Source organism: Plectropomus leopardus, chromosome 6 (assembly GCF_026936395.1).
Source record: "Plectropomus leopardus strain MGB_pleo_1.0 chromosome 6, ASM2693639v1, whole genome shotgun sequence".
Taxonomy (NCBI): domain Eukaryota; kingdom Metazoa; phylum Chordata; class Actinopteri; order Perciformes; family Serranidae; genus Plectropomus; species Plectropomus leopardus.
Genome location: NC_142181.1, coordinates 23182754 through 23196929, shown reverse-complemented (window position 1 = coordinate 23196929; position 14176 = coordinate 23182754). Strand labels below are relative to the sequence as shown.

The window sequence follows — 14176 nt, the reverse complement described above, 5'->3', positions numbered from 1 at the left end:
TTGTATTTTTCTCCTGAGGGGAACTTCTTTGTGTCCCACTGTAAATTAAATTAAAGACCACATGTTCAGTTTTGGCCTCCCAAAAGAAAAAAAAATAGCACTTACAAATTCTGAAATATCTGCATATTCTCATGAACCAACACCATATTAATTAATAATCTGTAAGAATTCTGACGGCAAGAACAGGTGAATAAATTGAACATCCTGTGTGTTATCTCTCGTCTCTCTCACTCTGCTGTTCTCACCTTTTACATTCAGCTAATATTTTATCATCAGTGCCACCTGTTAATATGATTAATGGCCCCTTGGCTGTATAGAAATGAAGCGAGACTCTGCACAAATGGACACACGCACGCACACACATTAAACAGCTCAGTGAGCTGCCTCCCTGTTTCACCTGAGAGGAGCTCCCACATGTCGCTGTCTGTGTGTCGAAGTGAAATGACTGCCTGTTCCTCTCTCTGTTGTCTCTTTTTGTCAAAAGATTCATTTGTGTGTGTGTGTGCATGCATGCGTTAGTGTTTGTTTTGTGGATCAGAGGTGGAGTTGAGAGCAGGGCTGCGTCCCCCGAGGGAGAGCTGTCAGTCTGACAAACTTGACATTTGAGCTGCGCTGCCGTGTGGCCACAAGTCATTTCACCTTTTCTAAATGAAAACACAGACACACACACTGATCACTTCAACACGCACACACAGGCAATGCCGCAGAGGTGAAGGGGTGTTTATGCAGCTGTATTTTTATCATTTACCTCTTCTCTTTTCTGTTGTTTGGAGGTGAAAATTGAAAGTACAATTTGAGATACTCACGCTCTTATCATCAGTCTTACTTTGGTCTGTTGGATACATTCATGATAAATTTTTGAAGTGTGGATAGGTTTTAATGCTATTTATGGAAATCTGAATATGTGTGTTTATTAACTTTTTCCTTCTTTCAGGTATCCAGTCATTCTGTCCATAGAGAACCACTGTAGCATCCAGCAGCAGAAGAAGATTGCTCAGTACCTGCGAGAAATCTTTGGAGACAAACTGGATGTGAGAGACACGCTGAGCAGAGACTCCAAAACATTACCCAGTCCGCAAAGTCTACAGGGGAAGATACTGATCAAAGTAAGAACAAATCTATGAATACTGTGAATAGATATAGTGGACTTAGAGTTCATGTTTTTGAAGGACTAAATCAATTGCTAAATTAAAATATGCGCAGTCCGTTAGTGCACTTGCAGATCAAAACATCTGCACAGCACATCTCCATTTCCCTATTTTAGTGAAGAAAGAAAGTGCAGCTCTTGTTATCTCTCCAGTTCTGACTTCATGTGCATTGCTATTCTGAGGATATGGGGAGCGGGAGAGGCACTGCAAGGCAGCTAATTATTGCCCATAAACAGATGAAGAGAAGGGAGAGGAGAGAGGAAGGACAAACTAGGTCATTGTATTAATCATGGAGGGGAAAGGAGAGATGCTGGTGTAGGAGAGTTGAGTGACAGATTGTTGCGTTTTATATGTATTTTTATAGCATGCACATGCACAAACACGGGCACACGCACAAAGACGGCGACTCGTTGGATCTTCAACAATTCATTATTTAAATTAGTACTAGTCAGAGAAAATTCTCAATTAACCATGAAGAACATATGAATATTTAAAGACATATTTAAATTGCATGAAACATATACACTGCTACCCAGCAGAGTTTATATAGAATCACAATCAATTCTTTATTTTCCTCATTAAAACTAAACTGTAAAGCAAAACTTCCATTAACTATTAAACAGCCTGCAATAACAGCGCTTTCTTTTCATAATTCAGATTTGAATCTTTAACATACTAGAGAGACCCAATATGGCAACATTTTCTTCGTGGTGAATAATAAATAATGCATTTTGGTTTATTAAAACATTTAACTTAACATTAAGCTACTGTATAGAATGCATTTTCAGTCAGAAACACCCCTGGTACACATTCAGACAGAAAAAATTGCTCCACAGGCGCTGGGTTTTAGACAAACTAACATTAACCAAAGACTGCTGGGCACTCTTTTGGTTAATGTGAGTGCTTTTTACTTTAGCATGTACGGAGGCTACGTCTCAGGAGAAACAACAGCATGGTCTTTTTGTCTGAATTACAGAGAAGAGGTTACAGGGAGCTTATATAAAACACTGGATTCAGGTTCTGTCTCCAGTCAATGATATTCTGTTCGGAGACCCTGGGCCCTCTTTAACAGCTCAAAACACATACCTAATGGTTTTATAAGCTTGATACTTCATGACTAATTTCGAAAGGATTGCTTTTTGAACTGATGACCCATCAAGAAGTCAACTAAAGAAAAATAAAGCATTACCTCTGTTTGGGGTTCCAGAGCTTGTTTACAACTGGTAACTGTGTCTTAGGTGATCTGATCTCAATTGGACAGCACTAATAACGCAAGACACACTGTGATCAGATCACTCAAAACCACGTATCTTTTGCAGGAAAAATGTTAATGCATCTTAATGCTTTCCCAACAAGAACTACATAATTAAAGCAAGACATGGCTGTTGACTGGTGACAGCATGCTATTGCTCTAGAACTTTATCATTTTATGAGCTATTTTATTTTACAGCTATAAAGACACAACAGCTAACATCACTGGCAAACTGCTAGCATAGGGGTCGATGTAATAAATGTGCGTGGGGCTCTTTGACCTTTTGTGAATGTAGGCAGTATCAAAATCTGAACTCAGGTGGTTGGCAGGAGACACGTTTATAAATGTCGATGTGTCTTTGTTGCTTGTGTTTGGATCATTGAAATGCATGTTAGTAGGTTTAAACAGGCTTTCAGAGACCCATCTGTAAAATATATTTGTATAAGACTTTTAAAACCCCTTACAGTTTGTTATTGTTTCTAAATATTTTTTAGCACTGAAAAGCACTGACACAACACACTTTTGTTATCATGTAGTTATGAGGACCAAAAGGTTATAGGTTTCATCCCTTGTGGTATTTTAGTTGACCAGTAAACCTGCACAAATATTATATATAACATTGCCTACAGCCATCTGATTATTTTTAAATCCAAAAGCTGAGATTCAAAGTTAATGCCTCTTTGTCCAGCTGCATAACACACTTTACAGTTATCATATCCATTGTCGCAAGTATATCTCTTTGCAGTACCGACTGTTTTAATCCCAAAAGGCAGTAAGGGTGCCCAGCATGATGATCTGTGAGACACCGTTGATACGATCGTCTTCCATGAGAATGAAAACCCAAACCTCACTTTGACGGCCTCAGACCTCAGAAGATCCTTATCAACCAGCACAAGCGAAGTTATTCACACAGAGAAACAGAGAGCATTTTGATGAGCAAGAGCTCTTGGCATTTATTGGATTTTTTTATTGAACAAGATAAAAATTTACTTTATCTTTAATGTGAGAAAGTCTGCATTGTTCCACAGAAAAAAGGCCCTGTCTTTGTCCCTCCTCCGCCAGATGTCTGAACATTGAAAGAGCATTATTGATTTTCTATAAAGCCCTTTACTCTTCTAACAGTTTTCCTCAGTCTCTTTCCTCCCCCCTTTGCCCTCTTATGAGAGCCTTTCACCTCTCTCCAAGCCATCCCCCAATGGGGCAAGAGACCAGAGAGTCACTAGACAATAAAGGAAAATAGTGTAATGGTTTTTGACAGTCACAGATAGACTAGATAGACTTGTGGCAGCAGGTTGAACTGAGGGCGGTGATGTCAGCCATTGAGATACCCGATGTGCTGTGGGAAGCTCGGAGTCTGCCATTGATTTTAGAAGAAGCAGCTTAGAAAATCTCGACTCCCACTCACACCTTCAAAATGGCTCACTAATGGGCTTCCACTCTGCTGAAAGAGCTGCTCGGGGAGCTTCTCAGAGAATCTGCAGCTGATTGTACAATTTGTGCACGTTTTGCGTGTGCACAAGTGTGTGTTTTTTGGCCTCTCGTGTGCTTAAATTTGACTGCAGTGGCTTTCACTCGACCTATAAATACTGGGGAAGGAGCCACATAATGGAAATTACTTTAAAGAGCATTTTTGTGTTTACAGTCTCAGTAAACGTCTGAGTAAAACATATATTCTGTTGTGTTATTCTAGGATGACCTTGAAGGCGCAACCTGTGTGGGTGTTCTAGTATCTAAAAGAAACATGCAAGGGTTTAAGACATATACAAGGATCAAATGTTTTTTTGTCCACCCTCCTCTCATGTCTTTATCTGTCCTCTCCCTATCCAGGGAAAGAGCCTACCTGCCTATCTGTCTGCGGATGCTGAGGAAGGTGAGGTGTCTGATGATGACAGCGCTGATGAAATTGAGGACGACTTCAAGCTGAAGAGCAGTAATGTAAGATATAGCTACAAACATTTTGTGCACATAAACACGCATTAACAATTGAGTCACAGTCCCTAAAAAAGACACATTGCATCACACATCACTTGAGTCTTTTCTCATTTTTTTCAATTAATTTTCCATTTTCAGGCCAGTTGTTCCCATCTGTGGCACAGCTACTCTAAAGGATAGCATTTGAGTGACTAATGGAGACAACGGTTTTTGAAATTAATCTAGTATTGAGAGACAGGGCTGCAGAAAGAGGCTGCAATGTAATCACTCAGCAATTTAACACCTTCAATTTACGTCCACTAAAAGTGCTTGTTTTTGCTGCTGACAGGCTCAGATTATTATTCCATACGTCTGTAAACATTATGGTGAAGATCACGCAGAGGTTGACATTTTTGTTAAAGAGTAAGATCCTTTTTGTTTACCCAGAAACAGCCTTGAAATTGCTATGGCCAAACAAACCAGACCCATTACAATAAACAATAATGTTAGTGTTTTTAGGGAGCATATTTCACATCTTATTGTGTGAATTCAACCAAACCAGAGTTGGTGATTGTTGGAACAATGCAAAGACCAGGGTACCTTTTGAGATTTTTATTTCTTTTCTTTTGACTTTTAATATAGTGTGTTTTACGATGATAAAATTACTTTTTATTTACATGGAGTTTGGCGAGTGACAAAACTGACAAAAGTGTTACATTTTGTCAGTGACAAAATGTAACAGCTTTAGTGGATGCTCTTGCTCAGTACCAGAACAATTGTTATCTCCATTAATCACATAGACACAAAACTGTAGGGCGCTTTTCATTCACTTGTTGCAGAAACCTTACTCTTGTTTGTATTTGATTGATTTATCTATTTTTTACACGCCATTGAATCCAGAGTAAAGCTAAAATACCCCCCCCCCCCCCCAAAAAAAAACAACAATTCTGCTTTACTACATTCATTCATACTTAATACATATTTACTTCAAAAAATAAAGACATAAAAGTGACTCAATATCTCTTTCTATTTAACTTCTGTCTGTCTCTCTCTGTCTGGGCAGTTTTTATTTGTGGCTATATTTGTGTTTTTCTTTCATTTTCTTTTAGTGCTACTTTATCAGTTCATTCAAAAATAAGGCATTACAGCATCCTATAATGGCAGGGACTAATATTAGAGAATCAGACTCTGTCCACATACAGACTCAACAAACAGAAGTTAGATAATGGGATCTTAATGACATTGTTGTGCTCGATGTAATGACTGCAGTAATTGGGTATTAATGTTGGTGCTTGTAAAGTTTTACCAATCATCATTGCAGTGATGTCTCAGAATAATCAATGCTTAATGGTGCAGATAAAAACATTAAGTCAATGCAATAATTTGAACTTGCATTTTTTTAATAGATACATAGCACAGAAATACGCAGAACGTGTTACATCCCTGCTTGGTTAAGTGGACCACTTGTGCCATTTTTATAGTCATTCTTAATCCTGTTTATTTATTCCCTGATACAGTAGTGCCAGGGCCCTCCTCATCACATTTAAAGCAGGAAAACACTCTGTTATTTTCCAGATGGTTCTGTTGTGTAACAGAATATGGCATCATTTTTCCACATTTAGCTGGAGGCCTGAGGCCACAGATGCCACTTTGGATGATCATTGCCATTTTAAAGAGTGGTGGCAGGTTTCGACTGATGAGAGGTTTTGTATGGAGCTCATTAAACTGGTGTGCTCGCACAGCAGTCACCAATAACGTTGCATTAATAGTGTGATATAGCTTTAGTGGGCGATGTGGTGCTAACATATAATGTATTAAATAATCTGACAGAGGTGCATTGCAGCTTATGGAAGTAAAACATAATGATTATATGAGTTTATTATTCATGCTGCTTTCTAAACATGAAGTTAAGGAGGGAATACAATGAAGCTTTTTCAGCACACACAGTAGAGCAGTGTAACCTCAGTACTCTACAAAATATCAAGCAGAAAATATGCTCCAGGTTTTTTTTGCAGGTTTAAAATATAACATTTTAAATATTAATCATATCTCTCTCACACAGAGAAAAAACAACTTGCCTGCAGGTGATGCAGGACTCAAAATTGCCCCAGTTTTTATTTTCTATACATGTAAATGGTGCACATCTGTATGTCTACATCTACAAATCTCAACTTTAGCTGCTGTTACTTTCTTGCCAAGAGGTGGAGCTGGTCGTACCACGGCTCTGGAGTTGGTTGATATTGGCTGGGCCTGGTTTCATGTGCTTTGCATCTGTAACAATGTGTGTCCTTGGTCCAAGAGGACACAGATTTAGTGGTGACACAGAGTACACATCCCCCTCGATATTTAGAACATTTGCATTTGTCCCTACCCCCAAATAAAAACATAAAAGTTGCAGAGAACTTTTCTTTTGACAAAATTAAATACATTTACACTGTAAGCTGGTGCATAAAAATTCACGAGATAGCAGGAAATTTAATGCTAAAAATTTTCTGACCGAAAACACCCCAACCCCCCATTTCATATGGCCCCCCTTAACAACATCTATGCCCTTCAGGACAATACTCTCAATAATCTCCTGACAGTTTGTCCTTTCACTTTTATTGATACGACCTCCTTCCTGTGTCTCGCTTCCTTGCTCAGCTGCCTTTCTCCTTTCCTTTTCTTAAAGGGACACTTGGCTGATTTTCAACCAGATATGTATCAAAACAATGCGGGCAGTATGTGTCGGTGAACTGTGGTAAACTTCCCTCCATCTAACCAGTGCCTGGATATCGCTTCTCTCCCAAAAGCAAAACTCAGCTGGATGTTGTAAAATACATCATACGAGTTGGTGACTCTCTGGCTGTTGCCCAAACTACAGGCTGTACATTAGCATTTTCCTATTGACCACCACCCATGCTGCTACCATCTTGGACACAAAGGGATGCAGATGAAGAGACAGACCTCCCCTCTCTCTGTCTCTCAAACTCTGTTATAACATATAACTATATTATTGCACTGCTATTTCTCGCCTAAAATATTCTCAAAAACATATTTTAGTGCACTGTTTTGCTGTAATTGTGAGAATTTGTGAACAGGAAGTGGGTGCCATACTGGTTCCTGCACAATAAAAATGTACACCGAGAAAACTGAGATCAAATGGTAAAACCGACCAGCGCTGATCAAATAAAACCATGATTCTGTGACTAAGTGGCACATTTTTCATCTTAAATGTTTTCAAAAACATGTTTTAGCTGGCTGTTTAATTGTAATACGAGATCTGGCTGGCTGCCATTGTGTTGAAAGGATGACGTCACATTGTGTCACCCACCAGTGGGATCATTTATTGGTCTGGTATGGCACAGTGCATTCTGGTAGTTGTAGGTTTTCAACTTTTTGGCAAAAGTGAATGCAACAATCTTTTGTCTTTTTTTCTCCGGTCATGTAGAATTAATTTCAAAAGTATCTGTGTCTTTCTACTGCATATACGGCCTGGTTTATATCGGTGAAATACTTCTTTAATAACTTTTCTTCATCTCCACAGGGTAATGGTCATCACCAGGTGGAGTCTCACATCAGAAAGAAACTGGACTCTCTACTGAAGGAGTCTAGGATCGGAGACAAGGAGGACACCGACAGTTTCAGCATCCGAGCTCTGCTGCGGGCTACAAGCCAGGGCCTTCAGAAGAACCTGCGGCAGGTACCACCGGAAGGCGATGTGTAGATCTGCATGTGGAGCAGAGTAATACTCGTCAACAGATGAAGAGAAGAAAGAGAATAGAGGAGGGTGGGGGGAATAAAACTAGGCCAGGGTATTAGTCATGGAGGGAATTGGAAAATAAAGTGTGGACTAGTTACTGCACCACTCACAGGTCACACACTGAGCAATATATGGACAGTCAGGCAGGACCTCAGAGTGCCAGCCTGCTGTGTTCCCACAGAGGTGGTATGCATCTAAAGTGTGTCAAATCAGACAGGAAGTGGAGAGAAACTAAATGTCTGCAGTGTTACTTAATATTTAATTTCCCTGCTTGCCTCTTGTGCTATTTTTAGATGCTTCAGTTTCCTGACAGCCATTTTAATGTAGTGGGAGTTGTGCATCAGGGTTTCCTATTCTCTTTATTCTACTCCGTCTTTGTTGGTGATCCCCTTAACCTCAGTCTGTATCTAAAGCCTTTTATCTCTCTATTTTCCTTACGGTAATCTTCAGTTTCTGTCTTATTTCTCACCCACTCTCCTCTTCGGCTTTGCTGCACTTTATTGGCTGATATCTGATGCAGCTCCTCCAGCTACTGAGCTTTAGGGTTTAAGTGTCTCGCTGGGTGCTAATGTGGTTGTGATTATTTTCACATCAAATGATCCGCACACATGAATGTAAACAAGCATGCAGACACACACACACACGCACGAAGGACTCTCTGAATATGTTCTGCTACTTGTCTCTAGAGTTCCAAAGGGGTTTTGAAGAAATCCCACAGCAGATCCTTCATCACGACGCTCAAACAGAAGGTGAGGAGCATGGGAGGAGGGAGTGCTTGATTTTTGATCTATTTGTGTGAGGTCTGAAACAGCAAATTCAGGTTAGTTCAGTTTCAGGTTAGTTAGCAGTTATAAACTTTGCTACTTCATGTCACGAATTACAGAACTTTAGACAGTGTCTCTTGGGCTATGTTTGCAGTATAGGCAAATGTGGCCTAAATCGGACTTTTCTGCTCTCTAGTGACATATATCTGATTTTTTAACAGTAGTGGATACCAAAATGTGTTTTTTTTTCTGATCAGATCTGGGCCACTTTGATACATATCTGATCATTGGCCATGCAACTGCTTTGAAAACTGTCATTTTGGAATTCATGTGTGTTTTTCCACATACATCCATGTTTTTTTCAACATCATACTTCACTATGCAGAAGCCGATTACTCGCCATCCAGAGTCACAGTAGTCCGTTGAGACTAAAGAAGGCTGTCCCAGTCACCAGCCAATAGAGCCTGACTGCCAAATGTTTTCTAATGCGAACAGCTTGCCAACATTTTGAGTCATGCTATGACAGTGTTATTGAGAGGAGCTGACAGAGATATTGGAATATAGCCCTGGACATCCTAAGGTTTGGAAGAACTGTTCTTCGTCACAGCCACATCACTCCTGACTCCTCTCCCGGCCGCATCCACACCTCTCTCCACAGAACTACCTAAAAAAGCTGCTAATAGGGCCAGTGGACCAAAAGCCAAGTTTTATGACAGCCAGTTAACTCCCCCCAAACAAACACCCATTGCCTCTAAGGGCTATTTCCCAAAAAATACTCTACATACTCACCCAAACAGAAGCACATGGCTACTTATTAAGCACAATGATGTCATCGAACCTTTCTACCATGGTGATCAGTTGGGTAATGAAGCTTGCACTACTATGTCATTCATATTCCCCCCAATGTCATATTCTAGCTGTTTCAACAGGCATATTTGTGATGTTATTGGTTGCATCTGAGGTGTTTCAGGGCAGAGATCTGTTCACTCTGTATCCAGCTTTCTATTTTTCCAAATGACAATTTGTTGAGGCCTTGACACACCAAACTGAAGTATAGTATGTCAGATTTGTCAGTTACTGTTTGAAAACACAACATTCAAACTTAGCCCCTTTTCCCTTCACTGCTTGTACATATACTAACTGCTACATCGGTTGTAATGGAAAAACCAATACCTTTCCAACAGAAAACAAGCCAACTCTGTGTCGCTCTTTTTTCCATTCTCTCCTTCAGTGCTCACGAGCCAAAGTAAAAGTAAAAGCCAACCCTATTCTGACTCTCATTTTGGAACAAGCTTTGCCTACGTGGCATTTTGCCCTGACATCTTTGCGTTTTTCATAAGCTGTGTCAACTATTTTCTTAGCTTCCTCTTTTATGCATCTTGCTACTACCTGGTCACCATCTTTTCATAAGGCCCCGACCTCAACTGCACACTGATATTGACTGGAGGCTATACACACCACTGCCTAAAGGTTGCAGCCCATGCCCATAAGTTACCCAAACACAGCAAAATAAGAAAACAGAAAGTAACTACACCCTCAAATTCTGCTACAACTCTCCCTCCCAGCTTATTAAAAACATGAAATAGAGGAGTGAGGGAGCAGCGACTGCAGGAGACATGGCTGCGCAGTGTCATGTATGGGGAATGTGGGGGAAACTGAATTACCACCGCTCAGTGTAGACGTATAGAGCTGGTAGTCAGCGCTAACTCCATTTCTCCATTTCTCTGCAGGAAAGACATAGAGTCTGGGGCTTTGACAGCCTCTAGAAATAACTACATCTCTCAGCGTAACTCAATATTCAACACAACTGCAACCCAAACTACAGCATCCAACACTTTCCTAACACAGTTAAAAAAAACCCAAAAAAAACCAGAACGTTATGACCCTTATGAAGACCCAATTTATGATTTTTTTGCCATAAAAATGGCCACTGAGTGTTGTTCAAACATTAAGATGGTTATATGCCTCCTATAGAAAGCAGAAAAGAGGCCACTCACTGTTCTCCTGAAGATGAATCTTCCATGAAGCTATTCATTAGAAATGCATACAAAGCCCCCTTTGTAGCGTTATCTTCTGTCTGTTGTAGGTAGCAGGATCATAATTAGGACTGTCGCACTTATCTTCCAATTCCTAATGCAGTGAATGCTTGCATTATGCATATCTGTGAATTACACATGCAGATCTAAAGCATGCAGTGTCTTGATTAAGATCCTCTCTAAGGTATGTGTTTTCCACTTACGATGAAATTGATTAAGATGTGTTCTAAGACACAATGAGAAGCAACACATTTTACTGTTCAATATAGGTTTGGACATTCACGCTGTGTGAGTGTGTGTGGGCGTTTTTGTCATTTTCTCTACATTCCTTTATTTCTCAGCCCGCTTATTTCCCACTCTGAATTTCTTCCTCTAACCATTTGCTTTTTTTTTTTTTTTTTACCTTCACCTACCCCCTCCTCTGTTTACCCACTCACATCTCCTCTTCATTCTTTTATGTCTCCCTCTTTGCATATTATGCATCCTCCCACGTGTGTGTGTATATATGCGCGCATGCATGTGTGCATGTAATCTGCTGGCAAGCGGCCTAAACCCTGTAATTACTGTGACCCTCATCCTCTCCTCAACTCCAATTTAGCCCTAATAGAGATGTTGCTTCTCTTAGAAAAAAAAAACTGCACACTTCACCAACTACACACTTGCTATAATTACATACGTTTTACCTAAAACACCCACCGACATGCACAACCACACACACAAACTGCTACTACAATAATAATGCTCTGTGAATCACACAGACACACATACAATTTGCTAGAGATGCATTTTTAACCACCCATGTCAACTTAAGAAGTGATGTACTGTGAAGGCGGTATATTTAACACATTTATGAGGCTATAGGCAACATTTTTCTGTTTTCCAAACAGCAACGAACCATTCATTGTATGTTTTTGTTTATATATTCCTGTGTGCTTGTCCATTGTCTAGAGGCACTCTAAATCCAGGCTGTCATGCCAAAGCGTGGACAAGGAGGATGACGATCAAGAGGGCTCTGGGAGGGAGGCTGGAGGACAGTTCAACAGGTGACCTTTGACCTGCTTCACCATAACACTGACAACCCATGACAACAGAGAGGTTTGATAGTTGCTGACTGCTGGGAGCATTGCACATACCAGGGCATCAGTGGTGCCGTGCAAACCACTAAACCTTCTTCAACAATCATTTATGTCTGTGTGAGGAGAGGGATGGACTTCAAGCTCAGAACTACCACTGACAGCAAAGCTGATTGGTTTTGACTCCTCCCTCTTTTATGTATCACCTTTACAGTAAATGAAGGAAAGCAGGAATACAGAGCTGTGTTCACTCTGCAAGCCTTGCTGCTCAATCATGATTTCCTGCTCACGCCATTTTTATAGTTTTAATGTAGCAATTCACTTTAATGAACTGACTCAAAGTGTTAAAGACATAAGACAGAACAACCAGGATCAATCATATTGAGTTGAAGACGAGAGGCATCACATATAGTTTCATCACGTAGCTCCAGTGGTTTATAGCTGTATTTACTGCATATCAAATCCTCAGAAAAAGACATGTTATTCAGCTGTGGCTGCTTTTGCAATTTGATGTTTTCTATAAAAAAAGTTTTACAACTTTGCTTGACATTAAAACCATCTGCCTGTGATCAGTGGTTGAAGAAGTATAAGATCATTTATTTAGTAGGAGGAGCAACACAAACACTCAAAGTAAAACTCCTGCATTATAAAGTGTGCTTGAGTGAAACTCAAGTGACAACAAAAAAGACTAAAGTGTCAATTATACAGATTTGCAGGTATCACATTGTTATATTTGGTGCATCAAAGCACAAGAAATAACAGCGTGTCTCTTAAAAAATAAAATTTGAATTCATAAGTAATACATTTTTTTTTAATAGCAGCCACAGTGGACACTGCTAAGCAGAAGTTGGATAGGCTTGCCTTAAAGGAACAACTATCGTATTTCCAGACAAAAGCGCAAGAGCACAACTGAGGGGAAGATGAATAAGCAAGGACTCTTTACTTGGCAAAAATACAAGGATACAACAAATCCAGGAAATCCACTTTGTCAGCATCTGTTCTGTCTAATATGATAAAGTTTTCAGTCTGGTCATCTCAAAGCAAATCAGTTTCACTGCAGGAAAATGTAAGAAAGCAGTTGATTTTTATTATTCTAGTAGGCTACAAAACTTTAACTTGTTTTTGTAATATTTGTAATTTTAATAATGGAAAAAAAATCAATACTTGGCATCCATGCATCAATACATTATTGCCATGCGAAAAATAATGCCTATGCTTTATGAATGTTTTCCCCCACCCCTACTAATAACTATGGCGTGACATAAATCCAGTGGAGAAAAAAAATCCCTTTGAATTGTGTTTGAGTATAAATGTGAGGAAGCCAAAAACGGAAATACTCCAGTACAGTAATTTTTTTCTTCTAACTTTTTTACATTCTTTTTTTGTAATTGCAATTTTTTGGGCCATGTCTTGTAAATATGCTTCTTGCCTTCTTTTGATGTTTTTGCGAGAAATCAGACCATTTTTATCAGGTTTCAAAGGGTTAGAGTGATTACCTGTGCACTCTTGCACGTGATCACAGAATGCTCTGCTTGAATGACACAGAGGACCTAAACCTTGTGTTTTTTGATAAAGCATATCATATTATTTTCAAGGGTTTTAATGCATGTAGAAACAAATCATTAGTGGATCCACAGTTTTTTTGCCTTAAAAAAATCATTATTAAGCCTATTCTTATTTTTTTTGAATATACATAAAGCCTATTTAGATTCAGGGCTATTCCTAAAACATTAAGGGGTGAAGGCTTGGATACAACGAATTAACAAATTAGATATTCGCATTTGCAAGACATCCAAATCATAATGGCTAAGTAAAGTAAATGTGCTTTTCCCCTTTCAAATTGTTATTAAAAAAACTGATCCAATTTGCCAATGAAGTGGTGGGGAGTGGGGTGTGTTTATGTGTGTGCGTGTGTGTGTGGGGGGGTTATAATTAGGTCCATTTTCATTTGCAGCTTGAAAATAGCACAGTTTTATTTCACACACATTTGTCTACCTCTGTCTCATTTTTCCTCAGTCCTTGTGAGTGAACATTGGGCAGGAAGCATAGAAATCCAGCTGTGTTTTCTCCCCTGAGTGGCTCTCTGTGTATAAAGCCTTTTTCTCTCTTTGTTCTCCTAGCCCTTGGTTGCATATTTATATATGCATGTCACAGTGCAGCTTCCTGCAAGCATGCCTGGCTGTCTTTGACTGACTGATTGTCTTTGTGCAAAACTGCATGTGCATGATTGTGTGTGTGTATGTGTGAAAT

General features: G+C 39.6%; 1 protein-coding gene across 4 annotated transcripts in view; it reads left to right on the top strand.

Annotated features, from left to right (window-relative positions):
* The window catches only part of plch1 (phospholipase C, eta 1), an 80045-nt gene that overhangs the window by 49656 nt on the left and 16213 nt on the right, over positions 1-14176 (top strand). For all 4 annotated transcript variants that reach the window (XM_088079012.1, XM_088079013.1, XM_088079014.1 and 1 more), the window contains 5 exons: positions 935-1106; positions 4228-4335; positions 7838-7993; positions 8740-8802; positions 11802-11896. In XM_088079012.1, coding sequence (XP_087935138.1) covers positions 935-1106; positions 4228-4335; positions 7838-7993; positions 8740-8802; positions 11802-11896 — 594 coding nt within the window. The remainder of the gene's footprint in view (positions 1-934; positions 1107-4227; positions 4336-7837; positions 7994-8739; positions 8803-11801; positions 11897-14176) is intronic.